The sequence below is a fragment of the Ictalurus punctatus genome, chromosome 18 (assembly GCF_001660625.3).
Source record: "Ictalurus punctatus breed USDA103 chromosome 18, Coco_2.0, whole genome shotgun sequence".
NCBI classification, from domain to species: Eukaryota; Metazoa; Chordata; class Actinopteri; order Siluriformes; family Ictaluridae; genus Ictalurus; species Ictalurus punctatus.
In genome coordinates this window covers 21284131-21309578 of record NC_030433.2, presented here as the reverse complement: position 1 = coordinate 21309578, position 25448 = coordinate 21284131, and the positions used below count along the sequence as shown (strand labels likewise).

General features: G+C 40.9%; 2 protein-coding genes across 5 annotated transcripts in view; one reads left to right on the top strand and one right to left on the bottom strand.

The window, feature by feature from the left end:
- rictorb (RPTOR independent companion of MTOR, complex 2b) overlaps positions 1-11886 on the bottom strand; it is a 34587-nt gene extending 22701 nt beyond the window's left edge. For both annotated transcript variants that reach the window (XM_017492787.3, XM_017492788.3), the window contains exons 1-11: positions 11783-11886; positions 11592-11639; positions 5883-5980; positions 5081-5145; positions 4844-4975; positions 2821-2884; positions 2348-2474; positions 2084-2253; positions 471-538; positions 281-348; positions 62-144 (exon numbers count right to left, since the gene is read on the bottom strand). In XM_017492787.3, the coding sequence (XP_017348276.1) occupies positions 62-144; positions 281-348; positions 471-538; positions 2084-2253; positions 2348-2474; positions 2821-2884; positions 4844-4975; positions 5081-5145; positions 5883-5980; positions 11592-11639; positions 11783-11831 (972 nt within the window). In that variant the 5' untranslated portion in view covers positions 11832-11886. The remainder of the gene's footprint in view (positions 1-61; positions 145-280; positions 349-470; positions 539-2083; positions 2254-2347; positions 2475-2820; positions 2885-4843; positions 4976-5080; positions 5146-5882; positions 5981-11591; positions 11640-11782) is intronic.
- A 1843-nt stretch (positions 11887-13729) lies between these two features.
- ftsj1 (FtsJ RNA 2'-O-methyltransferase 1) lies at positions 13730-23351 on the top strand. 3 transcript variants are annotated; one of them, XM_017493483.3, is made up of 11 exons: positions 13730-13885; positions 15909-16044; positions 17083-17152; positions 17339-17438; positions 17918-17996; positions 18376-18428; positions 18604-18657; positions 19696-19798; positions 21464-21547; positions 22592-22695; positions 22956-23351. In XM_017493483.3, exons 2-11 carry the CDS (start codon positions 15924-15926, stop codon positions 23145-23147), a joined length of 960 nt encoding a protein of 319 aa, XP_017348972.1. In that variant the 5' UTR covers positions 13730-13885; positions 15909-15923; the 3' UTR covers positions 23148-23351. The 3 variants fall into 3 exon arrangements, with proteins under 3 accessions (XP_017348972.1, XP_017348971.1, XP_047017841.1); XM_017493482.3 differs by having other exon boundaries at positions 17318-17438; XM_047161885.2 differs by lacking the exon at positions 21464-21547 and having other exon boundaries at positions 17318-17438.
- The last annotated feature ends 2097 nt before the right edge of the window (positions 23352-25448 follow it).

The following is a 25448-nucleotide window of genomic DNA, read 5'->3' as shown; positions in this document are numbered from 1 at the left end:
CTCAAAACATTCCTTATTTACTGAGACAGAAAGCAACACATCAGTAACCAGTACTACATACCCTCACTTCCATATTTGGTATACAGAGAAGGCCGATGAGGGACTGGATGCCGGAGCTGCCTGACTTGCAAAGGTTAATAATGCCTGGATGCCAAAATACAAAAAAAAAAATCACAGAGGTCAGTCACGAACAGGAGTTCACACTAGGTAAAAGCATGTCATGATATAACCCTATACGGCATCGCAAATAGTTTCAAATCGTATTCCTTTATGAACTTACCAGACCATGAGCGGAAGGAAGCAACGATGGACATCTTACTAGCCAAAAAACGAGCCTCTCGGTCCTCCCTAGTGTTGCAGAAAAGGTTAAACCAAGACACACTTCATTAAACAAACAAACAAACAAACAAACAAACAAACATGATAGGAAGGTTCAACCATCGATGGTGGAACTGTAATCAAACACTTACTTGAGCTGTGCCTCTGCCGTGTCTGGATTGTGTCTGTAGTGGAAGTCTGTATAAGGTGCCAGGATTTGCTAAGGGGGGGAAAAAAAAGCTCTGAATATAAAGTAAGGCTTTCAGAAGTGTCCATGAGCCATGTATTGCTTCAGTCAAATCAGTTTCAGACCCGGTCGAGACCCGATGTCGACACGTCCGTATTATCATCCGTATCTTGATAATAAGACAGTGTGATCTGACTGTTTCTTGTACATGATGCGTTTGGTAAATCCGATTTCAAATGAAGTTAAGCTAGTTAGTTAGATAGGCAGGGTGTAGGAAGTGAGTCAGCGGTCAGCAGGGCAGTTGAAGGATGCCCTTTTTCCTTTTAATCGAATAATTTGCTGTACATTTTTGTCAAAATTTGATTAACTTGCAAGCTGTGGGCAGTGGTCAGACTGCATTTTTCACCTTGTTACATCCTCTCCAGCCGGAAGCAAAAACCCACATGATGATGGGTGAAAATATTGGTCACATTAGCTAATTACTATTTTTCTTTATCTTTTTTTTTTTGCCAAATGTGAGTGACAAGAGCCATATCTTCCCGGTTTCCAACTGAAGCTAAGCAGGGTTGAGCTTGGCCAGTACCTGGATGGGAGACCTCCAGGGGAAAACTAGGGTTGCTGCTGGAAGTGGTATTAGGGAAGCCAGCAGTGGGCGCTCACTGTGTGGTCAGTGTGTACTAATGCCTCAGTATGGTGAAAGATTCACTATACTGTAAAAACAGCACCATCTTTCGGATGAGACGTTAAACTGAGGTCCTGACTCTCTGTGGTCATTAAAAATCCAAAAGACACTAATCCTAAAAGAGTAGGGGTATGACCCCTGAAGAAATTCCCCTATTATGGGGGAATTTTCTCTATCCTCTATCTTGGCCCCCTAATAACCTTCATCCCTAAATTGGCTACATCGCTCTCCTCTCCACTAAGAGCTGGTGTGTGGTGGGCGTTCTGGTGCACTATGGCTGCCATCACATCATCCAGGTGGATGCTACAAACCTGGTGGTATCGCTTTATCTTGTGTAGTGGACTACATTTGAGGTAAGTGGGTAACATTTCACAATGTTAAAGTCCACATGTTAAATGTCCAAGCTTAATTGATGTGTTGATGTAATTTCCACTGAAACAGGAAGTTAGGGTGGGACATGTACGGGACATGTACCCTACCTCTTTTTAGCTCACCTCACAGCCCAGGCTAAGCCGTACTTGACACTTGGTACCATGGATTTTTAGAATGTCGGGGGCGGGATGCTTCAGATTTTAAAGAGCATTTGATTGGACAGAAAATCTGATGAGAAACTAAAGTGCAGGATGATGTCATCAAAATCGCTGATCCGTATTGCTGATAGAGAGAGACTGTACATTTCGAATGCGTATAATTGTCTTTGTCTTGGAGCGACACTAGCTTAGAGATAACCTTAACGCTAAGGGATTGAAAGGCGCAAAACCTCCGTTTTTTTAATTTCATGGGGACTTTTACTGCAATGTACAAATGAATAGGAGAAAATAAGACCACACCTCCAGCTTTATTCAAAACTCGAAAGGGTTCTTTTTTTCCAGCGCTAGAGAAACGAAGGCGCGTACCTCCAGCTCCACGTCCGAGCGCACGTACTGCCGTGTGTGGGGGTGATTGAGTAGGTGCAGGATGGTGGTCATTAGAGCCTCGTTGATTCGGCTGAGTTGGCAATCGATCACGTTCTTCAGGATGGTTTTGAGTCCGCCGCGCCGAGCCACGATCTCCGGGTTCTTCAGTGCTGCGCGAACGACAAATCATCACACCGATTAGGTAGAAGAAGAGAAAAAAAAACCCCACCAGACGTGCACTCGCGTGTCCGCGTATTCGCTCACCGAGTTCACAAATGATGGCGATGCAGGCTCGCACCATGCGGTCTCGCTCCTGTATACCATCGTTGCCCACGGCAATGAGGGAGTTAGTGATGGAGCTTGGGAAGAGCTGAGCATTCACAGTGATCATCTGGAACGGTGAGGGAGAGTGAGCGAGGGGAATATTATTATACTTAATACTGCTCTTATGGTGTTCTATTGAATTACTTAAGAGAAGGAAAGGAAAAGAACAGGAAAGAGACAATAAAATCAACAAATAGAACAAGAGAGAGTTGTGACAATGTCCATTGTTAAAAGCGCTATATAAATATAATTGACTCGAATGCTTTTTCTCTGTTGATCTGCTGCTCAAACTGTTTGAATGTGTCCGAGTGCTGAGCAGCAAACAAACACCGTATTAAAATAAGACGTTGTAAACGTGACACACTGCACTATTACAACAGCATCAGGAGTAAAGGGTTGAGTTTACTTCTCACCTTTCTCACCAGTCGAAGTGCCTGAGTTCGCTCCACCTCATTACTCTGCTGAATGTCAATGCACCTACAAACACATGAGAGTACAGTCTGTTATATTGTCTGTACAGCACACAGTTTACACCTTCACATGCAACCAAATAATCCGATAGTAATCCGATTGACGGCTCAATAGGACTGAAAAGCCTTCATGTAAACACCTTTATCGATCCGAATGGAATTTCGATTGGATTAGAAGGGGTGGTTTATTCCTTTTCTAATCCGATCGAGAGGGGGGAAAAAAAACGACCGTGTAAGCGCTTGAATCCTATTAATTTCTCAGTCAGATTCAAAAGACACCTTGTGGACATGCGCAGTGCAACGGTGCGTACATTCAGGTCGGACGTCTTAAATATGGCGTCTGGTGAGAAGAACTGGTCGATGGAGGCGACAAAATGTTTGTTGAGCATAGTAAAAGACAAAAAGGTTGTCGAGAGACTGGACGGAAGAAAAGTTTGTAATAACGACCTCTTCAAAGAAGTGCTGGAGGAAAACGCAGTTTGGAGGATTCAATCGGTCAGTAGAATAAATTAAAGTGAGTAAGATTTACGGGAAAACAAAAAAACAAAAACATATCTAATTTTATAAAACGACATTAGCCATACATAAAAGTTAGAATCAGAAAACTGATGTATAAGTCACAGCACCTGCTGGAGGGCATGAAATGTGTGTGTAACGCTGTGGAAAAATCTGGAGGATTTGCCCTGGGCTTGTGGTAAGACCAAAGAGAGTCTTTTTATTCGAGTAGTGTGAGGCGTGTCTATGACGGGAACATCGAGTTCGGAGATGAGCTGCCGCTGCAGTGCGAGATATGTGCACAAAGGGAACACCGTGTTCCTGCTGCATCGCTGCACTGCAGAACCTCACAACCTTCACACTGATCCTAACTACAGCTGACTTCCCCTTCCCTTAGCCATGCCAACACACACACACAAAATCCTAAATTCTAACTGGAGCTGATCTACCCTTCACTAAGGGTTAATATTCCTATAGCAATATCCCCACAACATGCTCCTACTTCTACTCCTCACTCGATGGAGATTACGAGCATCTGCTTAGTCATCCTCGGCTGAACCTACAGGACAACGATGACTAGCATATTGCTAACTGCTTTGCTAATCATCAATTTTATTTCATATGGTGTATTTCATATCTGACACAAAACTATATGCTTCCACACTCGCCTAGGCCCGTCACGATAACTACATTTGATGGACGGTATACTGCTGCAGAAATAATCGCGATAACCGATATTATTGTCATTTGAGACCATTTTATGCCACCGATATATAACGATAATATAATAGAAGAGTTTTTGTCTTCAGTTAGTGAATGAATATTTATGGCACAAATTTCGTTACCAATAACGCAATGCTTCACTAAAACGCTACAGTGAAGGCAAACTGCCTCATCACCACCAGAGTTACATGAAATTTTATTTCATCTGCATTACTGATGATGATAATAAATAGAACCTAGAAGAGCAAGAATGAAATGCTAGATAAGACTAGCAAGAGTGCTGTGGTTACAATGTGTGTGTGTTGCATGAGTCAAAAATCTTTTTATCCATATCACTAAGTAACTCATGAGCTCTCCAGCTGAATCTCGGCTGCTCTCAAGACTTACATCTTCTTCTACTTTCTACCATCCTCTCTTTGTCACCGTCATCACAGACCCAACCCCGCCACCCTTCTTTCCTCAGAGGGCCATCATTTTTTCTCAAGCAGCACGCTAGTCTAGAAGCATTATGACGCAGTGTGTGTGTGCAAAGAATCCAAATGTGGAAAGTACAGATTAAAACATGTTTACGTCATGCTTTTATGGGAAAAAAGTCAACAGAAGGATAAGGATAAACGTTCATATGATTCGGATTTAGTGGAGAATTTTAGGATTAGGTCCCACTTAAACGTGGCTACTATAACACTAGCTTATTAAATGACATGATGATGATGATGATGGGAACCGTGTTAGAATGACGCGGACGCACCTGGAAATCAGGTAATCCACCCGGAAGCGGAGGACCTTCTGGAGGATGGTGCCGTCTCTGATCAGGTAGCGGAGAGCTCGTAGACCTGCAGCTCGCACCTCCTTCGCTTCGTTAAGTAGAGCCAGTCGGAGGCTGGCAAACAGACAAGAGATCCAGAGGTGTTAGAAAACTCGCCAGCTGTGCGTGAGGTCTGCGCTATAGAAAAAAAAATTAATAATCCATAAACGTAAGACCCACCAGATGATGATCTCGTCGTAGGTAAAGCCAAACTTCTCTTCTGAATGGCCGACATTGCAAAGGAGCTGAGTGAGAAATGAGATCCGTGTTAAAACAAGATTAAACAAGGATGGGCGTGTCCCAAATACTATGTCATGTCTAGTTAGTGTTCAAAAAACCTAAAACAACCATGACGTTAACGGTTTTATATATATATATATATATATATATATATATATATATATATTCATTCAACTATTATTAGTCACTATAAGTCAATTATTCCTTGCATATTTTTGGAAACTTGTAGCTTCCTATCATTTTGTTTGTTGTTAAACATACATGCTGTGGTGGACAGTAGGCTAACTTTTCCGTTAGTTCAGTTCGCGCGAGGTGAACTTATATTGAACTGTAATGCGGTAAAGACCTGACTGGAACTACTTTATTTTATATTTTACTACTTTAAAATTCAACAGCGCTGTGGTATAAATGGTGTTAAATGACAGATCCAACTTATTGGCATTGCATTCAGGTCTGATCATTTTTGACAGAGAAAATTGACTCCGTATGGCCTTAACTTATTCTGCAAATACAAGCCATCATCCGTGACTTTTTACTGCATATCCTTGTATTTCAGTGAAAACACACTCGTCGATTATGTGCACTCAAAGCATCATGTGCAGCAGTACGGAATTATTGGAAGTGTGCGATGTGACACGCAGCTTAAAGCAAAAAAAAAAAAAGCAAAAAAAAAAAAACCCCACACACACACAAAAAGCACTGAGTGAATGACCGTCAGCAGCCTAATCGCCTGGAGACAAACCTTAATGAAGTTGTTGAGGTGACCCAGTTTGCGCATGTTGGAGACACCCTGCTGCTTGGCCACATTTTGGAGAATCTCTCGCAGGTTGTCTTTAGGGTCTGAAACGGGAAGAAATCAGAATTACTGTTATCCCCAACAATCTTACATATCCTGCGACCACGATTTCAGGGTCGCATACCGCCTGAGGGAAAAAAAAAAGAAAAAAAAAAAGAAACGCATATACGGAATCAGACCTCACATTTGGTGAAAGAGGAAAGAGTTTCAAATACAAACAGCCGTTTCCTTCTAGCGAATCAGATAAGTACAGAGATCTGAGAAGTCAGGAAAAAAATACTTCTTTCGCCCTCACATATTTTCCTCGTACTCGCTTATTACTTCACTTTTAAAACTCTGGGACGCTCATCACAACACGAGAGACACTGTGAATTTAAACTACTATTAGATTATGGGTCAATCTGACCCATTTTCACATTTGAGATTATCTGAAATTCTGGTTAATCTCTCTTTTTCTCTCTGATCTTTTTTGAATTTCCTCATTTAGGGTCGTGAACTTCTATGCAAATATTTCTTCTTAAATCTGGTCCCGGACAAGCCGTAATAAAGGTTTACTCGTTGAAGCTGTTCTTTGCTGTTGTTGTGTGTATTTGTGTGTCTGCGATCGTTATGATCAACTGACGCGGATAAGCGATCTCAGTATAAATCAGAGACAGGTGTGAACTTGTGATGTACGCATGCTTGCTTGCTTGTTAAACAACAAAAAATTCCACGCATTACATACACCTCGTTTCAATACGAACAGATTGTTTTGTCCATTATTTGAAACACTTTTTGTAGGGGGCGTGGCCATGCAGGTTGATCAGTAGTAGGTCACATGACCATAACCTGCAAGTAGCCGGCACCTGTATCAAGAGCACAATGACAATCCTGAGCGTCTCAGGAAACAGCGTCCAGGTTTGTTCTGAGGTTTAACCTTCGGTTTCAGTTTGTAGATAGATAGATAGATAGATAGATAGATAGATAGATAGATAAATAGATAGAGAGAGAGAGAGATAGAAAGACAGACAGAAAGAGACAGACAGACAGAAAGAGACAGACAGACAGAATGAAAGAAAGAGAGAGACAGAATGAAAGAAAGAGAGACAGAAAGAGAGCAAGAGAGACAGACAGAACGAGAGACAGACAGAAAGACAGACGGACAGAAAGAGAGACAGGGAAAGACAGACAGAGACAGAAAGCGACAGACAGACAGGAAGAAAGAAAGAAAGAAAGAAAGAAAGAAAGAAAGAAAGACAGACGGAAAGACAGACAAAGAGACAGACAGACAGAAAGAGACAGAACAAGACAGACAGAAAGAGACAGAACAAGACAGACAGACAGAAAGAAACAGAGACAGATGGAAAGACACACAGACAGAAAGAGACAGAGACAGACAGACAGAATGAGACAGACAGACAGAAAGAAAGAATGGAGTGAAAACTCTTTACCTACAGGATACAATGCATTCTTTATAACAATCCGGATTATTAAAATACAGGGTAAATCTTTCCCGACATGTGCATGAGCAGTCTGTGAAAACTTACTGCCATGACAGACTAAATGCCCAGAGATACTTTGGTAATAATTACATGACCCACCTCCACATGTAAAACTGCTCCCATCTGAACTGCAGTGATTATCCCACTACAGAAATTCAACTGTTGCTCACAACCCAGTCATCTGAAACTGTTTCCCCTCCCACACACACACTGATTTATTACTCATGCCCACTAGCAACCAGCACAGACTCATCTATCAAATCGATGCCGTATGAGGTGGTGTCAAATCTGTGCCGGATACATCAACAGTTCTACTGACACGGACTCATACGTAAGGAATAAACATTTGGAGGGGGCATGATGTTACTGATACACAATCTTAACGGGGTAATGAAGTGGATCTGCTGTTACCACCCAGAGGTCGATGATTTGGCTATAATAGCACGTAGCTGTCGAGCGATTGTGGATTTTACAGATTCCGATAGCCAAGTCAGGCGGTACCTGCTGATAACCGATTACTCACCCGATAGTATTTAAACTGAATGAAAACACGACACAAAGTAAAATACTGCTGAACTTTATTACAAAAATAAACAGTACTGACTGTACCACGAAAATGTATTGTGCGCTTTTAAATGAAATAAATATAGAAATATCGACACACACTACCGGTCAAAAGTTTGTGGACACTCGACTGAAATGTTTCTCATGATCTTAAAAACCATTTGATCTGAAGGAGCGTGATTAAATGTTTGAAATCATAGACAAAAATATAATCGTGCCGACACATTCGTTTCTTTCATTAGAAAACTAACATTTTTACGACTCGAGAGCGAAATATTCCGATAAACGTCCAGTGTAGGCGGGAACTCCTTTAATACTGTTTAAAAAGCGTCTCGAGGAAGTTCCTCAAGAAATCGGGTGAGAAAACACCAAGAATACATTTCTGGAAATTCTCGGCAAAAAGCGCGTCGACTTTGAAGATATTAAATTATTTTGGAACATAATTCCCATAATTCCATTTGTGTTACTCCAGAGTTGTGATGACTTTATTATTATTCTAAAATGTGACAAATAAAAATAAAAATAAAGAATATGCGTGTCTTAACTTACGACTGGTAGTGTATATGAACTATTGATAAATATTAAAGTAAATAAAAGACATATCCAAACTGAACCAAAAAACACTCCAAATAACAAATACAAATTGAGACATTCAAAATGTATCATAAAACACTCCAAATAACAAAACAAATTTTGTCAGCAATGGGTTTTATTTCGCCTCTAGAAGCCACTCTCTAGAGTATTCTCAACACTCTAGAGTTCCACCTCTAACAGCATGTCCTGATATATTTTATTCCTCTCAACTACAACAATGTTGTTGATGTTTTTTTCCCCCCAGAACAACGTCATACGTTTTACCCTTTCATAGTTACGTGTAATGTTGTGGAACATCAAGCAAAACAAGTTAGTTCCTGTTACCGCTCACATTATAGCAGCCGTAAACAGACGTTACCAGCTCACCAGCTTCTCTTAATAAGCCAAAAGACGCAGTATGTCAGGTTACTGAGAAACCGGACCGTGAACAACGATAACACCTCTGTTTGTGTGGCGCGTTCGTCGGATCGATTCCCAGGAACGAGCTGATACTACACAAACAATAAGCGTATTAGAACTAGAATGTTAATATAAACATCATATGCAGCAACGATATTGACCAAGCTGCTGCTGTAGAAAATGAATCAACACCGTCTAACCAATCAGAATCCAGAATTCATCAGTGCCGTGTGTGTGTGTTATCTAACATCTTATGAACAGTTACGATATTAGCTGAGGTGAGATGTTTGAAATAAGCGACTTTATGACATACAAACTGCCTCTTACTCACACCGTGGCGCAGTACTAGAAAAAGTGAAAGTGAAATCTGGTGTCTGTGTAAAAGAGGACGCCATAACAGGAACTCGGACTGGTACGAAAGCATACACAAAACACGACAACCACGGGGAAAGGTCCAGATCCAAACCGCCGCTGAATGTGTCTCCTTGGATTTACATAATTTTCCACCGGCTTACAAAAAAAATTATAATAATAATAAAAATCCACGTTGAACGACACACTCGTCTTTATAATTAAAGTGCGCTTCAGATTTATTTTGTAATGAAACAAAGTTTACAGTTGTCTTTCATCAACATGTTGCTCTATGCTTACCCAAAACGCTGTCGATAACGCCGCGGTGGAATTTAGCCGTCGTTTCATCTCTAGCTAAAGAGAGCGATGCAGCGGCACTTTAGTCCTCTTTTTGAAGCTCTGATCAAACAGATGAGATAGCTTCCAAAGCTTCAGCGATCACGTTAATACCCCTGTAAACACTACCATGCTCGTCTGATTGACTGCTTGAGCCTCTGCTTTGCTGAGCTGCGTTGCGGTTCTCCGAGTCCACGATGTGTTGTTTTGATTAAAATGCATTTTCTTTAGAACAGAACATTTCTGTCTAAAGCCGGAAACGGCTTTACGTCTGACGCGTGACGTCAGATTTAACGAGCGGATAGTGTGGGATAGCGTTTAATGCTAACAACTCTGCTGTTGTGGCACAAGACATGGGGCTGTTGTGGCACAAGACATGGGGCTGTTGTGGCACAAGACATGGGGCTGTTGTGGCACAAGACATGGGGCTGTTGTGGCACAAGACATGGGGCTGTTGTGGCACAAGACATGGGGCTGTTGTGGCACAAGAGATGGGGCTGTTGTGGCACAAGACATGGGGTGCGTCTCAATCAGCTCCCTAGTTCAGCAGTCAGGGCTCGGATCAGGGAGTCGGCCATTTTAAGGGCAGTCTCGATTGCAAAATCCTTCCAGTGCACTGAAACCTTCACTCCCCAAAAAAATATTTTAAAAATCCCTGCAAAAACCAAATAGCAACAATGCTCACTACGTTCCCTTACTGGAAACAACGTCACATTGTTTTCTTAAGCCTCTCAGCTCGAAGAAAAGAGAAGAGAAAAAACGGCCAACGTCGTATACAAACGTAAGCATCGTCGTTGTGGATCTCAAACGATTACTTTTGTTATCGATTTTTTTAACTTCATTTGACGTTCTATATACGGTTCGTTGGAGTCTAACGATAATTTTTTAAAAAGTTATTTTTAAAAAATCCACCATTTCGAAGTACCGTGACAGAAACGCGTGTGATTAAGCGAGCAAATTTAAATGAAATATAAATGTCAGAAAGACGTCGTTCCTGCCTGTTGTCGGTAAACGCCAGTGGTGACGGTTTACAGTGTGAGTCACGAATGTCCCGATGTGTAACGAGCCAGGATCCTTACCAGTGTCTGAACTCGTGTACATGACATATCGATACAAGATCTAGGGAACAAGGGAGCTGATCGAGACGCGCCCACGGTCCCGGGACGTGGTGTGGTCTAGACAGCGTTTGATTGGACGAACACAGGACTAGTACAATATGAAAACAAAAACAACAAAATTACATCTTGTTTCCCAGAAGAGAAGAATTATAAAATGCAAACACCTATATATATATATATATTTTTTTTTTCTATAATACTGGTGTCTATAACCCTACCAAGCAGGTACCAAAAAACACAAACACCATTTTTGACTCCAGGGACACTATAAGGACAGTTTGTTTTTCCATTTTTGCATATTTCAGATCTCACAGCATTCATGTCAGAACAGATATGTGATGAAGGACCTGACACACTCCATGTCTTGTACTCCACACACACATATATACACACACCAAAACAAACCCCGTCGTCAGGTTGAGCAGAGCCGGCTAACCTGGCTGTAATAACCTGCTATAAACAAACAATGCCACGGATCGGCTTCAGCGTTATAAAGCCTGATAACACCCAAACTAGTTATTTATCATCTCCACGTCGTTAAAGCAGCTGGAGCACATTCAGAACTGATAGCTTTGCATTTTGTGGCCCGTAGCTAAGTTAGCTTAGCCTGTCCTGAAGCACAGGCTTACTTAACCCCTAAAATACCACCCAGTCTGCGTGATGCTTCAATGATCACCGCCGCCACCACCACAAAAAACAACCCCGTCAACAAACAACATAAAGCGTAACCATAAACCGCAACGGTTTCAAAACACACCGAAAATTGCGGATATGAGAGCGTATTAGCATGTTGCTAACGGGACTGAACCCACCTCTGCTGAGATCCAGTGGTACATTTTCCTCCCCGCTGTCATTCCGACCTGTCGGCATAAAAACCACAAAAGATCCGTCAGCATACACACAACGTTCCCAAAAAAAGCTGGAAGATTTGAAGGGGGGGAAAGCACACTTTCAGAACACGCTAAAAGCCAGAACCGTGTGAGTGAAAGCGGCCGAATCTCACCTCGCATCCGTATACTTCGGATAGGACGAGCTCGGATGCTAACCGCCATCTTTCCAGAGACAATTCACAACACCGGAAACACCGCGAACTATCGCGAGAACTGTGAAACGCGCGATAGGGCGATACAACCGATTCCCCGATACCACGGGTGATATCACAACGTTTAACCCCTTGTGTGTCCTTATGGACATTGTTTTGGGGTTTTTGTTTATCATTTTGAATCTAGTGGATAAAAAAAACATTTAAACGTTTTTAGACTCAAAGTGTATATAAAACGTAAAGTAATAAATCTGTAACGTGAGTAATCATTTGAGAGCTACAACAACAATAACACGCTACTTAAATTTGTAGACGTAAGTTTACATTTACATTTATATTTATTCACTTAGCAGACGCTTTTATCCAACGCGACTAACAAATGAGAAAAATACAAGCAAGTTGGCTGAGAGCTCATCCCTTGTTTTGTTTTTTAAAAAATTTATTCAAAGAAAACATGACGTGTTTTCCAGTAAGGGAACATAGTGAGCATCAGTGCTCTCTGGGTTTTGCGGTGCATTGTTGGATTTTTTTAAGGAGCAAACGTTCCCGTGCACTGGAAGGATTTTGCGATTGAGACAGCTCTTAAAATGGCCGACTCCCTGATCAGAGCCCTGACTTGTGAACTAGGGAGCTGATTGAGATCGGTCTTTGCCAGTTGATTGCTAATATTCTTGCATGTATGTGTAAGAAAAAAAATGAAGAGGATGTCAAAGATCTCCAAGAAGAATAACTTTATTACAGCGTGGCAGTGACAAAGTACATGAAGCACTTCGGGTTCGTCGGAGTCAAAGTGAACCCTGAAGAATATCAGCACAGACATTTTATACTCTGTTTCAAACCAGGTTTTGTGTATGTAATGTAAACGAAGTTTCATTCAAAATGTAAATTAAGGATAGCATTTGATGCGATCACTTTCCGTTCTCACAGTACTGATTGTTGTTACAGGTGTGACCCCCAAATGGTGTGGTGATAGGATTATCGAGACAAATGTCTTTCTGAATGCTAATTACAGTCACGTAGCCCTTTGTTCAGGGATGGTTCTTGATGTCCCACTGCCACTCCCATGCTATAACCGTGTGAATGTCACTTTAGGTGGTATTATACACATATTGCTGAGACTCAGATAAATTGTCCCGTTGATAGTTCTGCCTTTTTAGGGAACAAACTGATCCTAACACAGTTCAGGGTGGAATCTGCTGAGAGGCAGTCTGTAATTTCTTACATATGTTTTTGCATTGGAACACATATTTTCACTGCTTTTTTTTCTGCTTTTGGGCGCACGGTGTCTTAGTGGTTAGCGCGTTCACCTCACATCTCCAGAGTTGGGGGTTTGATTCCCGCCACGGCCCTGTGTGCTGCGGGGATTTCCTCCAGGTACTCCGGTTTCCTCCCCCAGTCCAAAGACATGCATGGTAGGCTGATTGGCATGTCCAAAGTGTCTGTAGTGTGTGATTGTGCCCTGTGATAGATTGGCACCCTGTCCAGGGTGTCCCCCGCTTTGTGCCCGATGCTCCCTGGGATAGGCTCCAGGTTCCCCGCGACCCCGTAGGATAAGCGGTATAGAAGATGGATGGATGGATGTTTACAATTTTTACTCTTTTATTTTAAAGTTATTTTATCTGTCTACATATTATTAATTTTATATGTCTTCTCACTGTAAATAGTTTTCGGTTATTTCTAGAGTAATTTCTTTAAAGCCTTAAGGAACTTTCTAGATGATGGCTCCCTAATGAGTATTATTTTGGTTCGTTTGATTCTTCGTGGAACGCTCAGGAAGCATGCAGGTGTCCTGTCTGATCAGTAGGTGGCAGTAATGCTCCATTCATTTGAATACTCCTTGAAACAGAAGAAGTGAACTATCCTTCCAAACAGCGGAACTCAAATGGGCTTGACCCCAAATGGCTGACTACTCTTTATATTAGTGAACTAGATAGGGTTCCCTAGAAGTAGCTGTAACACCCTAAGTAGTGTACTATATGTCTGATTTTGTCTCATTTGGGATAAGAGACGATTCACGCTGATGTTGAAGAGGTGGACAGGGAGATAAACGATATTAACAGAGAAGTATGAATGCATACTAACTTTAAATACATGTAACTAGAGGAAATTTGTTTTTAGCTTTAAACCTCGCTCTTACGTAGTACACATTTTATCAAAGTCCTGCCTCTTAAGTTAGCTTCGTCTAGGCTACTTAAAGAGCTTGCTTGCTAACTACATCGTTATATGTGGATCTGTCTACACTGTTTTCGACTAAAATGGTCGGTGGCTTCCCTAATACAGCTAATATAACTGATGTTATATCTTGTCTAATCTACGTGGAACATACACGGATATATTGTACTCCATATTAATGAACTCAAAACGTGGCAGATTATCATTCAAACGGATTAAAAAACCGCGTCCGAAATCGCGTACTACCCTACTACACAGTAGGTGAGAAATACCCGGATGACGCTTCCGGCGAGACTTTGCACTATCCAACCAACGGACACTACGCGAGTCAAAAATAAAGTATTAAACCTTGGTTAAACAGGACTTGTTTATCAATACCCGAATAAATTGTTAACTTGTTAAAAGTTTAAACAAGAAAACTGTTGTCACAGCATCGTCTGAAACCTTTTATTGTGATCTCCATGATGCCTTAGCCTAGTGGTTTTCAAAGTGGTGGCCGCCAGGGGGCGCTCGGGGGCCTCAACAATTTGGTGGGCCACTAGTATGTTTTCTCTTTCTCACTCTCAGACAACCACACACACAATCAATTCCTAATGTGATGTAAGATGTAATTATTTATAAAAAGGGGGATGTATTCAGAAGTCTGTATTTTTAATGTGTTTTAAAGATAGCTTGCAAAAGGGGGGCCTCGGTCAAATGTTAATGCCATTTGGGAGGCCTTGCCCTGGAAAAGTTTGGGAACCCCTGCTTTAGCCGGCCAAGCTAACTGCAACGTATTTTACCTCAGCCTGTTAACTCCACCCACATTACATCCCTAATTCAGTTCACTTTCCTGTTATGCATTTTGCCGTTAGGTTAGTGCGGTTGCTTCAATCTGGTGGTCCCTTTAAGTTTTTTGTGTTTATGATGACGTCGAAGGTCACATGACGATGCCAACATGGCGGATGTAATATGTCCGGGATTGTATTCGTACTACACACACATACTGATTATTACGTACTGTTTCCGCGGCCGTGCAATATGAACTGCATTGAATTCAGTACGTACTGTCACTGTGTGTGAATTTGGACACACCCTGTCACTAACGTTATTAAAGGGGAAGGGGGCGGGGCTTCCAGAGAGTTAGTAATTAATATAGGCGATTTCAAAACACCTAAACAACTTTAAGTTTTTTTTTTCTTTCAGATTCATATGTCGATTAGTTCACTTGTTTTTTTTTTAGTGAGGAAAAAGAAGAGCGATAACTCAAAATTTTCTGATTATAAAATGTGGCGCTCCTATGCGTCGGAGGATTTTAAAGTCAACAGGAAATGCCTTGAAACATGTAGCGTTATTCGACTTATTGACGTAATTTCCACTGAAACGAGAAGTCGGGGCGGGCCGTATCGAGTGGCTCCTCCTCCTTTTTAAATTGCCAGTAGTGTTTCGTTTAGCTCAGCTCACAGACAGGAAACTTGCAACTATTGGGGGTGGGGCACTTCAGATTCTACAGAGCGTTTGATTGGACCGAAAATCTGACGAGAAGCTGAAGTGCAGCATGATGTCATCAAAATTGTTGCTCCATATCGGTGGAAGAGAGAGACTGTAGATCTTCTAAATGCGAATTTTGTCATTGTTTTGTAGCAACACTAGCTTATAGGTCACCTTTAGGCTAACATATTCATAGTAAAAGCCACAAAATTTTTACTTTGATTTCATAGGGGCTTTAACTCCATAATTGTCTACATTTCAGCTAAAATTGCACACCGTTTTTATTTTTTGCTGAATGGTTTAAAACGTTTGTACTTTAGTGGCTTGTAAACACATTACTGTATGCTACTGTAAATTGTAGATACTTACCGTGTTCTGCATATTTCGCAACAACAACCTTTTTAACTCATCAAATCCTGTAACAGATGTTTTGCATCGTTTTCAGGACTCTTAAGGGAACATGGGTCGCTCCTCCAAAGACAAGCGTGATATTTACTACAGACTGGCTAAAGAGGAGGGCTGGAGAGCTAGGAGTGCCTTCAAGCTGCTGCAGCTGGATGAAGAGTTTAAGCTGTTTAAAGGCAAGACTCGTCTTTAATCGCTCACAGTTAGGTGTAAAAGTGGGTGACAGCCGATGTTTTATATTAGTGATCGTATAATGAAGCTTCGTGACGCTGCTGCTGCTGAACTGTTTGCAAAACAGCGGCGTCTGGTGGTCAAAATTATGAAGTGCAGGTAGTAATGTCCTGCATTTTAAAGTACACCTATTATGGTTTTTCAAATATTACCTTTCATGTAGTGTATTATAGAGCGGTTTGTGAATGTAAAAACGTCTGCAAAGTTCCAAAAATCAAAGCTCATGACAAACGGAGTTATTGACTCCCAAAAGAGGAACCTGTTCTGAACAGTTGAAATGAGTCGTCAGTACTTCCAGACTGTACTAACCTACGTAATTTGTTGACAAAAAAACCCTGACTCTGGTTTTCATTGTCTGCTCGTGAAGAGAAGGAGCTGAAACTGGATATGGTAGGGGGTGTTTCCTTTTAGACACGCTGACAGCGGTAGACCAATCACAACAGACTTGGACATCTGACCATTCAGAGCAGAGTATGCTCTCTGAGGGGAGGAGTTTAGAACGGATCATTGAACGAGTCGTTTGTGACACGGGTGGGGGGGGGGGGGGGGGTAATGCTGCAGTTTAAATGATGGCACATTGAAGTGTTTTTTGACTTCGGATGCATGTAAATCTATTGTATCTGAGCTTTAAAACAAAATTAGGGATGTTTCAAAATCATAATAGGTGCGCTTTAAGCCTCTGGTATACTTGGTTTATTTACGGCTATGCGCACAGTCGTACACAAAGCTTTTCAAAGTATACTCCTTTTGACATGTACGTATACACAGGCGCTCGACGCATGCGCATTACGACAACTTGCACTACCCCTCCTGGCCTACAAGAGTCACTACAGAGCAGTAAAGCATTTGCTAATCAGATGAGAGATCAAATAAATAAAATGAAAATCTGTGAAAGTTTATCATTATATACTCCTTCCTTAAGTATCTGAGTGTTTAAGACCACAGAGTAGCTACAGAATGATAGTTCTGATTGTTTTGTACAGGTGTGAGACGAGCGGTGGATTTGTGTGCGGCGCCCGGCAGCTGGAGTCAGGTTCTAAGCCGCAAACTCCGGTGAGTAACTTCAATCTTCTCATCCAAATTCACAGTTTGCCCCAAAATCCATCTTGTATTTACATTTTATACATTTTTTTTAAAATTAAATGACATTTTTAAAAGACTTTCATCGTTTATTAACAGTTATGGAATGTTTTGCTAAGAAAATCGAATGCACTCCAGTCCCTTTGTACGATGTTGTAGAGTGAAAGAGTCGAGCGAAGAGGTGAAGATCGTAGCGGTGGATCTGCAGGCGATGGCGCCTCTCCCCGGAGTCACACAGATTCAGGGCGATATTACTAAGGTACAACAGCACCAGTGTGTGTAATAAGGTTCTCAAGCAAGTCATTCTATGCAGTATAATACAGTTATTACTTTATTACGAGTCCCTGTGAAAGAGCTCTTACTATAGAAACGATAACGTATTAGAACGAGCGCGTTAATATAAACCTGCACCACTGCGAGAGTTGCTGTTGAAGGAAATTAATCAACACCTTCTGACCAATCGGAATCCAGAATTCGACAGCGCTGGGGACTGAACTATGAAAGTTTTTATTTATGAGAGATTTTTTTTTTTTTTTTAGAACTAAGTTGTACAGCTTACTGTGACAGCCTTGTTGTAAACATATTCACGGGCCTTTTCTAAGTCGTCCATTGAAAATGGAAAAAAAAAAATACCAAAGTGCATTAATGCCGCTTGTACCCCCCCCACCGCCGCAATCATAGTGATTGTACTGTTCTCGTGATGATGGTTAAACCAGGTTTATTGGTTTCATGCTGTAGATTTCCACAGCTCAGGAGATTATCAGACACTTTGAGGGACAGGCTGCAGACTTGGTGGTGTGTGACGGTGCCCCTGATGGTATTTATGTATTCATTTATTCTTTATTATTTGCTTCAGTAAACATTTCTTCTTAGCTTTGACTGCGTGGATTACATTTTTTTTTTTTAATCGCTGCTTTCACCGAGACAGCTCCATTATCTGCTGTGTGGTGTTTATGGTGGATATTTACATGCTGGAAATGAATAAATAAATAAATAAAGCTTTGTCAAAGATATCTTGAATAAAATTTAATCAGTTCCTTTTCCCGTGCTGTATCAGCCCTTCTTCTTCTACGTCTTGTTCTTATTTCCTAATAAGAAAGCGCAAATATTTTTGATGACTAGAATGTAAAAAGAATTGGCGTCGCATCTGCCGATTGAACGTCAGCGGTTTTGACTCTGGCTGTTTTTATTCGCAGTTACGGGACTGCACGATGTAGACGAGTACATTCAAGCGCAGCTCCTCCTCGCCGTACGTATCGATGATCCACCTCCACGTGACACGCGCGTGTTCGAATTTTCTGACGAAGGAACAATTTTTTTTTTCTTTTTAAATGATTGTCAGTTATTGTGTTGTTGACTTTTAATTGCTCCACTAATGTGATTTCATTTTTTAATTTATTTTTATTATTTTTTTTAATTTAAAGGCTCTGAATATCACAAGCCACGTTCTAAAACCTGGAGGAAACTTTGTGGCAAAGGTAAGCTTATATGAAAATCGAAACATTTCTAAATGATTAATGATCGAAGTCCGTCCCGGACGAACTGGAATTAGCGCACAGTCGAGCACACTCCAAACGGCGCAATATTCAGAGGAGCTTGCGACTTTTCAAAATCACCGCAGGCGTTTTGCAGATGTGGGCCACGATGCGTTAGGTGACGTCATCACGACGCGCGTTCAGTGAAAGCCCTCTTCGATTCACCTGCGTCGAACACGAGGACAGCTACAAGGCCTCATTTACCGACAAACGTCACTGCGAAACAATTTCCTGCGATTTCGCCAATTCCAATGGTTTTCCGCAAAAAAAATAAAATAAATAAATTTCATCACTGGCGTCTCTTGCATTGCAACATTAGTGACAGAAACTCTATGGTATATTTCACACAAGCTCACAAGCCTTCATTTAAACGCCTCATCGTATCGATTCATACGTCATTAATTGAAATCGAACACGTTAAATGTGTTTATATTGAAAGGGTTGTGATTTGTTTAGTGATAATTAGTTTTTTGGTGCTGCATTCTCATTATCGTCGCAGGTGGACAGTGTTCTTGCCATTACGATGGCGTTTAATAGGAGAACACATGAAAACGGTTTTCAGACAATAAGGGACGATCGGGTTTCCGAGATTGCTCCTAAACACAGAATAGCAAGAGCTTCTTTTCTCACTCCCTGAGAAGGGAGTAGGAGTAGCGGAGACCGTAAACGGTGGACTTGAAGTCGCAGAACGCAAAGCAGCTACACGACACAGTTAAGCTGCGTAATGCTAGAGATGAGGAGGAGAAAGAGCTGGACGGGACTAAAGAACTAAAGCATTGCTGAATCGGTCTGTTTAGCTGGAGAGGAAGCGAGGAGTAAATCCCAGTATGTCACGATCAGCAGGTAGTCAAACAGAATTGTGGGTAATGAAGGAAAACATTAAAGCTCAAATAAACAACGTCATTCAGGGTGCATTTGTGTGTGAGTGGTTGATTAAAATTTTTTTAAAAACATCCAATTTTCATCTTTATCTGTGTGCAGATCTTTAGAGGGAAGGATGTGACGCTGCTTTATTCTCAGCTCAAAATCTTTTTTAGTACGGTGACCTGTGCCAAACCTCGCAGCAGCCGCAACTCCAGCATTGGTGAGTGAGCTCAATCCAGCAGGTCCTGAGAGTAAGAACAGGATCTGATAGGAGACTCTGTGGCTGTAGTTTAGAGTTCTGTCATGTCTTTACAATTATTGAAGAATTATTGTCTTTTCTAATGTTTACAGTGTAGAGTATAAAAGCCCTAGCTTCACCCTCACTGATCTAGCAAAGTGCTAGTCAAAGCAAGGCTGGAAAATGAAACTCACCCTGAGAGTCAAAGGTTTTTCATGCTAGGTGTAGAGTGGTGAATGGAGCGGAGATGTAAAGTGGTCGGGGCCAACCTTGGATCAGTCTTACATAAGCTCCACCCTCACCGATCACAAGACTTGTGTGATTTGTCCGGACCACGTACCTTTTCTTCCCCCCCCTCCCAAAACTTTTGAGATCTTTTGAGTAACATAGTGAGCCAGCGCTAACCTAGTGCGCCTAGCTAGCTTTGCTAGATAGCAAAGCTAACTTAGGAAGCCAAATCTAATCTAGTGAGTGAAAGCTAACCTAGAAAACCAAACGTAAGGGTACATTCACAAATACAGTGATTTTACCGCTGTAACTGGCGAGTCCCTGTATTATGAAATCACCAGTGGGCGTTCCTACTATTGGTTGCCATGGTAACAGGTTAGTCAGTGGGAGGCGCAACTATATATATGTGCATCAAATCGTACAAGAAGAAGGAGAAGCAGTGTGCTGTTAAACTTTTCTCAACTTTGTCGAGTCACTGGACACGCCCACATCTAATCTAGTCTAGCAACTTTATGTCGCTGTATGTGCGAATGGTACCATAACCGAGAAAGCAAAAGCTGCTTTTCACGCCAGGTCGTAATGACCGTAATTACGAGATTCCGAGCGTTGAAACGCGTGCATGTTGATGTAAAATCCTTTCTGGATGATGAAAATGTGTCAGCTTCACCAGAAGTAAGATGTTTGGAGAATCAGGAGACCCAAGAGCCACATTGAACTGATCTTAAATGATTGAATCATAATCGTGGAAAATAAGGATGAAATATTCCGTAAACTGGGAATTTTCTGAGAGCTCCTCGGCAACGTCATGCGGAAACGCTCGGAACGGCAGCAGCTTCGGCAGTGAAATGTCGTTAAGACGTTATCTCGTAATATTTCTGTGTAATAATCCGTATAATTGACTATTATTATTGCTTTAATAATGCAGGATTAATCTGAAAATAAACAAAAGACATACAATACAGGTTAATATAGCTAGCACGCAGTTGGATAAGCATCTAATGTCGCAGAGTCCGAGGACGCGAACAGCTCCCGGTAGAACGTCCGGGTTGTCATCGTGCGGTAATTCCGACATGTTGCGAACGCGGCCTAAACCAGGAAGCAACCTATCTACTGAAACCTCATCGAGCATCCTGAACCTCATTGTCTATTAGGCCACACCCACTGTGAGTTTATCTGCTGTTAGAGAAGCATTATATCATTTTCTGTAGTTTTTATTTTCATTTAAATTTTGCTGGGTTTTTTTTAACAACACAGTTTGCTATCAGAATGGCATTTTTTTTTTCTTCTTTTAAATAAATATTCTACATTATTCCTCCTGTCACAGCACTGAGGCTCAGACTGTATAACTAAAAGGATTTTAATCTGAATCACGTAGTGAAATGCGTGAGAGTGACTCTGTCATGTGTTTTCTCCCTGAAGAGGCGTTTGTGGTGTGTCAGAATTATTCGCCCCCTGAAGGTTACGTCCCCAACATGTCTAACCCACTGCTGGATCACTCGTATGGTAACGCACTGCTTTATACAACCTGCTGTTTGTAAACCAACTCTTCACTCGACTGGTGATGAATCGTGTACTGTATTTTCTGGACTATAAAGCCCTATTCTAACGGAATTAATTTTACACGTGGAAATGCGTCATGTAATTATTACTGGAGAATCTCTGGGATTTTATTCCTCTACACATCAATCAGTCATTTTTTTTTTTTTTTTTTTTTTTTTTTTTTAAATACAGTCTTTACCAACATGTCAATCTGGATGAGCTAAACACTTAACGTTCACTTTATTAGGTACACCTGTACACCTGCACGTTTATGTAATTATCCAATCAGCCAGTTGTGGCGGCAGTACAATGCATAAACTCATGCAGATGCCGGTCAAGAGCTTCCGTTAACGTTCACATCAAACACCAGAATGAAGAAAAAGTATGATCTCTGGGACTTTAAGCGCGGCGGGGTTGTTGGTACCAGATGGGCTGGTCGAGACTTTCAGAAACTGCAGATCTCCAGGGATTTTCACACGTACACGAGAGTCTCTACTGTTTACACAGAAACAGGAATCTGAGGCTATCATGGGCACAGGCTCACCCAAACTGGTTTGATGGGAACACACTAACCGAAGCTCTTGACCTGTATCTGTATGATTTATTTATTTTTTCCACATTGTGATTGCTTGATTCGATAACTGCATGAATGTGCAGGTGTACATGTGTTCCTAATAAAGTGGACAGAGCGTGTATATTATACTAATAAGTGTAATAAGCCTGTTTTGTAGATCCGTTGTAGAAATCGAGGCACATTTTCCTCCTTTTATAACCCTTTAAAAACTATGCACTTCACTGTGTTATTGAGCTTTTTTTTTTTTTTTTTTTTTTTTAAAATTGTATTTAAGTGTATGTCTTATATTCCTGACTCACTCATGGTCCAGAAAATAAAGTGATGTGATGTACTACTGTCGGAGCCACACCTGTTCATATACTTGTTGATAAATTGACAGCGATGCTGAAAGTATCAGGTATGAAACGAAGAATTTCTCTGTGTTTGTTTGTCAGATGTGGATTTTAACCAGCTTGAGGGACCGAACAGGGTAATCGTTCCTTTCCTGGCGTGTGGAGACCTCAGCGCGTTCGACTCGGACAGGACCTACCCACTTCAGGTGTTGTTCGTTGTTAACTTTTCAAACGACTCAAAGTACAGCGTTCTGTGCAATCCGCATCCATAAAACCTCAGAGGAAATATTTACCAGTAAAGTGACTCCATGTTATTATTAATAATTTTAGAAAAAAATTCTGATTGGATCTCTGTTAGATTATTAACGTATTATTAGGCTGCATGTAAACGCGGCTAATGTGTCGGATAAATCAGATTATCTGAGTTATCGGATAATTCCGAATCTTCCTGTGTGTTTACGTGCAGCTGGACTCTGAGAAGGAGTATGAGTATTTGCCGCCCACACAGCCTCCGATTCGACCCCCATATCAGCAAGCCTGTCATTTACGCAAAAACAACCTGCTGGCCAAAGAGGACTCGCCTTCTGCCGTGTTAGATGGTGCTCTTTCCACCATGAACCTGGGAAGCGAACAGGAAACCGATCCTTCCACACCTTGAACTTGCTGAACACTGTTCATTATCTCAAAGACATTTTATTCAAATTGAATTTATGGTTTCTTGCAAGATATTTCATTCATTTGATTTTTTTTTTTTTCTTTTAGATGAATATTATTCAGTGCTCTAAATATTGATGTGGACATCGTGGATTTTAATGATATTAGTGCTTTTATGTATTTCAGAAATAAACACTTCATCTCTGAATGTTTCTGTGTATTTCTACACACATGGTCTGGATTGGTGTATACAGTGCTGTGGAAAAAGTGTTTCTGTTTGTGTATATCTCACACGAAACTGTTTCAGAAACTAAAACAAACTGAGTAAACACAATATACAGTTTTTAAATGATCAATCAAATCGACACTTAAAAAGAACTTTTGGTTAAAAGGTCTTACTCAGTAACATACTATACCAAGGTTGAAAGAAATTCCAGAAATCAAGAGGAAGAAGGTGATTGAAATATATCAGTCTGGGAAGGGTTATAAAGCGATTTCAAAGGTTCGGGGACTCCAAAGAACTACAGTGAGAGCCGTTATCTCCGAATGGAAAAACTCGGCACAGTAGTGAACCTTCCCAGAAGTAGCCGACCTTCCAAAATTCCTCCAAGAGCACAGCGACGATTCACAAAAGAGTCAAAGTCAGCAACAAAGGACCTACAGGCCTCTCTTGCATCAATAAAGGTCACTGTTCATAACGCCACTATTAGACAGACTCTGGGCAAAAATGTCATCCATGGAAGAGTGGCGATGCAAAAACCACTGCTAACCCAGAAGAACATTAATATATCATTACTACATATATATAAAATATATATATATATATAAAAAAAACCCCGCTGTTGATAATGTTAATATTGAGGATGCTTCCTTCTCTGATCACAAGCCCATTGTTTTTAAGGTCCCTGCTGCCAACTCTGCCGTTATGACTAGGCCTTCAGGATATTATCCTTGTTGTATTAATTCACTCACTGCCTCTCAGTTTAGTGAAAGTTTTCTAGCTCATGCTGTTGAAACATCTATCTTGAGTGCTGCAGAGGCTTCTTCTGGCCCTGATGATTTGATTGCCTTATTATACTCATTTTGCTCCAATATTTTAGACTCCATTGCCCCTTTTAAACTGAAACAACCGAATCGTAAATCTTATTACTGGCTGGACGGTAATACTCGTTCTCTCAGACAGGCTTGTCGTAGAGCTGAACGTTTTTATTCGGTCTAATTCTGTTTCTATGTTATTTTCTACACTCTGTGCAGCACTTTGGTCCGCTTTGCTGTGTGAAACGTGCTTATATAAATAAATTTGACTTACTTACTTACTAAAATGAGGAAGGGACTCTAATGAGTAATTTTCTTAAGAAGCATAGTCATGTCTGTTTCCTTTCATTTGCTGACATGCTTGGTGGACCATGACTTCCTGTGACGCTTCATCGTGTCTCAGTAATTACAGCTGTTCCCAAATATAATGTGCATTTCTTGAAATTGATGTATATTATAAACATAACACTCCTGACTCCACTTATACCAAGATTGTAGCAATTTTAAGTACCTTATAAGCTGTAATCATTGCTACTGAGGTGCTTAAGCAACAGATTGGCAAAAACCAATAACAATGGATGGTTTTGAAAAAAAAGTGTAAAGCGCTTTGTAGAGCCACGGAGGTTAAAAAAAAAAGTGCTTTACAAGTCCAAGTGATAGAATCATATATAATGTGATTCCCTAAAAATAGTCATAAGTCCCATATCAATCCCAACCCGCATACCAGGGAACTAAATCGTATATTAATAATTATACACTGCTATAGATTACCTGTTACTGTAAAGGGTGTATAATTTTACCACACTATTTAGCAAGCCAGTATGTGGTTCGGGACATAGCAGCTGTTGAATGATATGTTCACTTTTATTATACTCAAGCAGGTATTGTCCAAATGTTTATAATGCATTAAATAGGATTTTAGGTATATTATAGGACCAAGGGATTTTTAAAAAAATTATTAGAATCCTCAAACCTCAGCGCACTGGGTATGACAGGGAGGTCCATGACACCTAAAATGTGTGGGGTGTGCAACAGTGAAGCCGAATATAACATTTATTTTCATACTTCCTGTATCACTTCTCCTGTTCGCTGGTTTACATACAAGGTTCTTGTGGTGCTGCTGAACTACCTGAAACTCTCAGCCATGTGCAATCTGATGCTCATTTTATGTAAGTGTGAAATATCTTCCTTATTTTCCTTCATTGCATCGGTTTATCGAATACACTTAGATAGCAACAGATTCCAAATAATTTGGGTTGTTAATTTGATG

Bases quoted from the DNA above. Each gene is read 5' to 3' on its own strand.
- ftsj1 (XM_017493482.3), top strand. From the start codon at position 15,924: ATGGGTCGCTCCTCCAAAGACAAGCGTGATATTTACTACAGACTGGCT. The intron at 18,429-18,603 runs GTACGTATCGAT...TTTAATTTAAAG, and splicing joins AAGCGCAGCTCCTCCTCGCC to GCTCTGAATATCACAAGCCA. The intron at 19,799-21,463 runs GTGAGTGAGCTC...TTCTCCCTGAAG, and splicing joins CAGCCGCAACTCCAGCATTG to AGGCGTTTGTGGTGTGTCAG.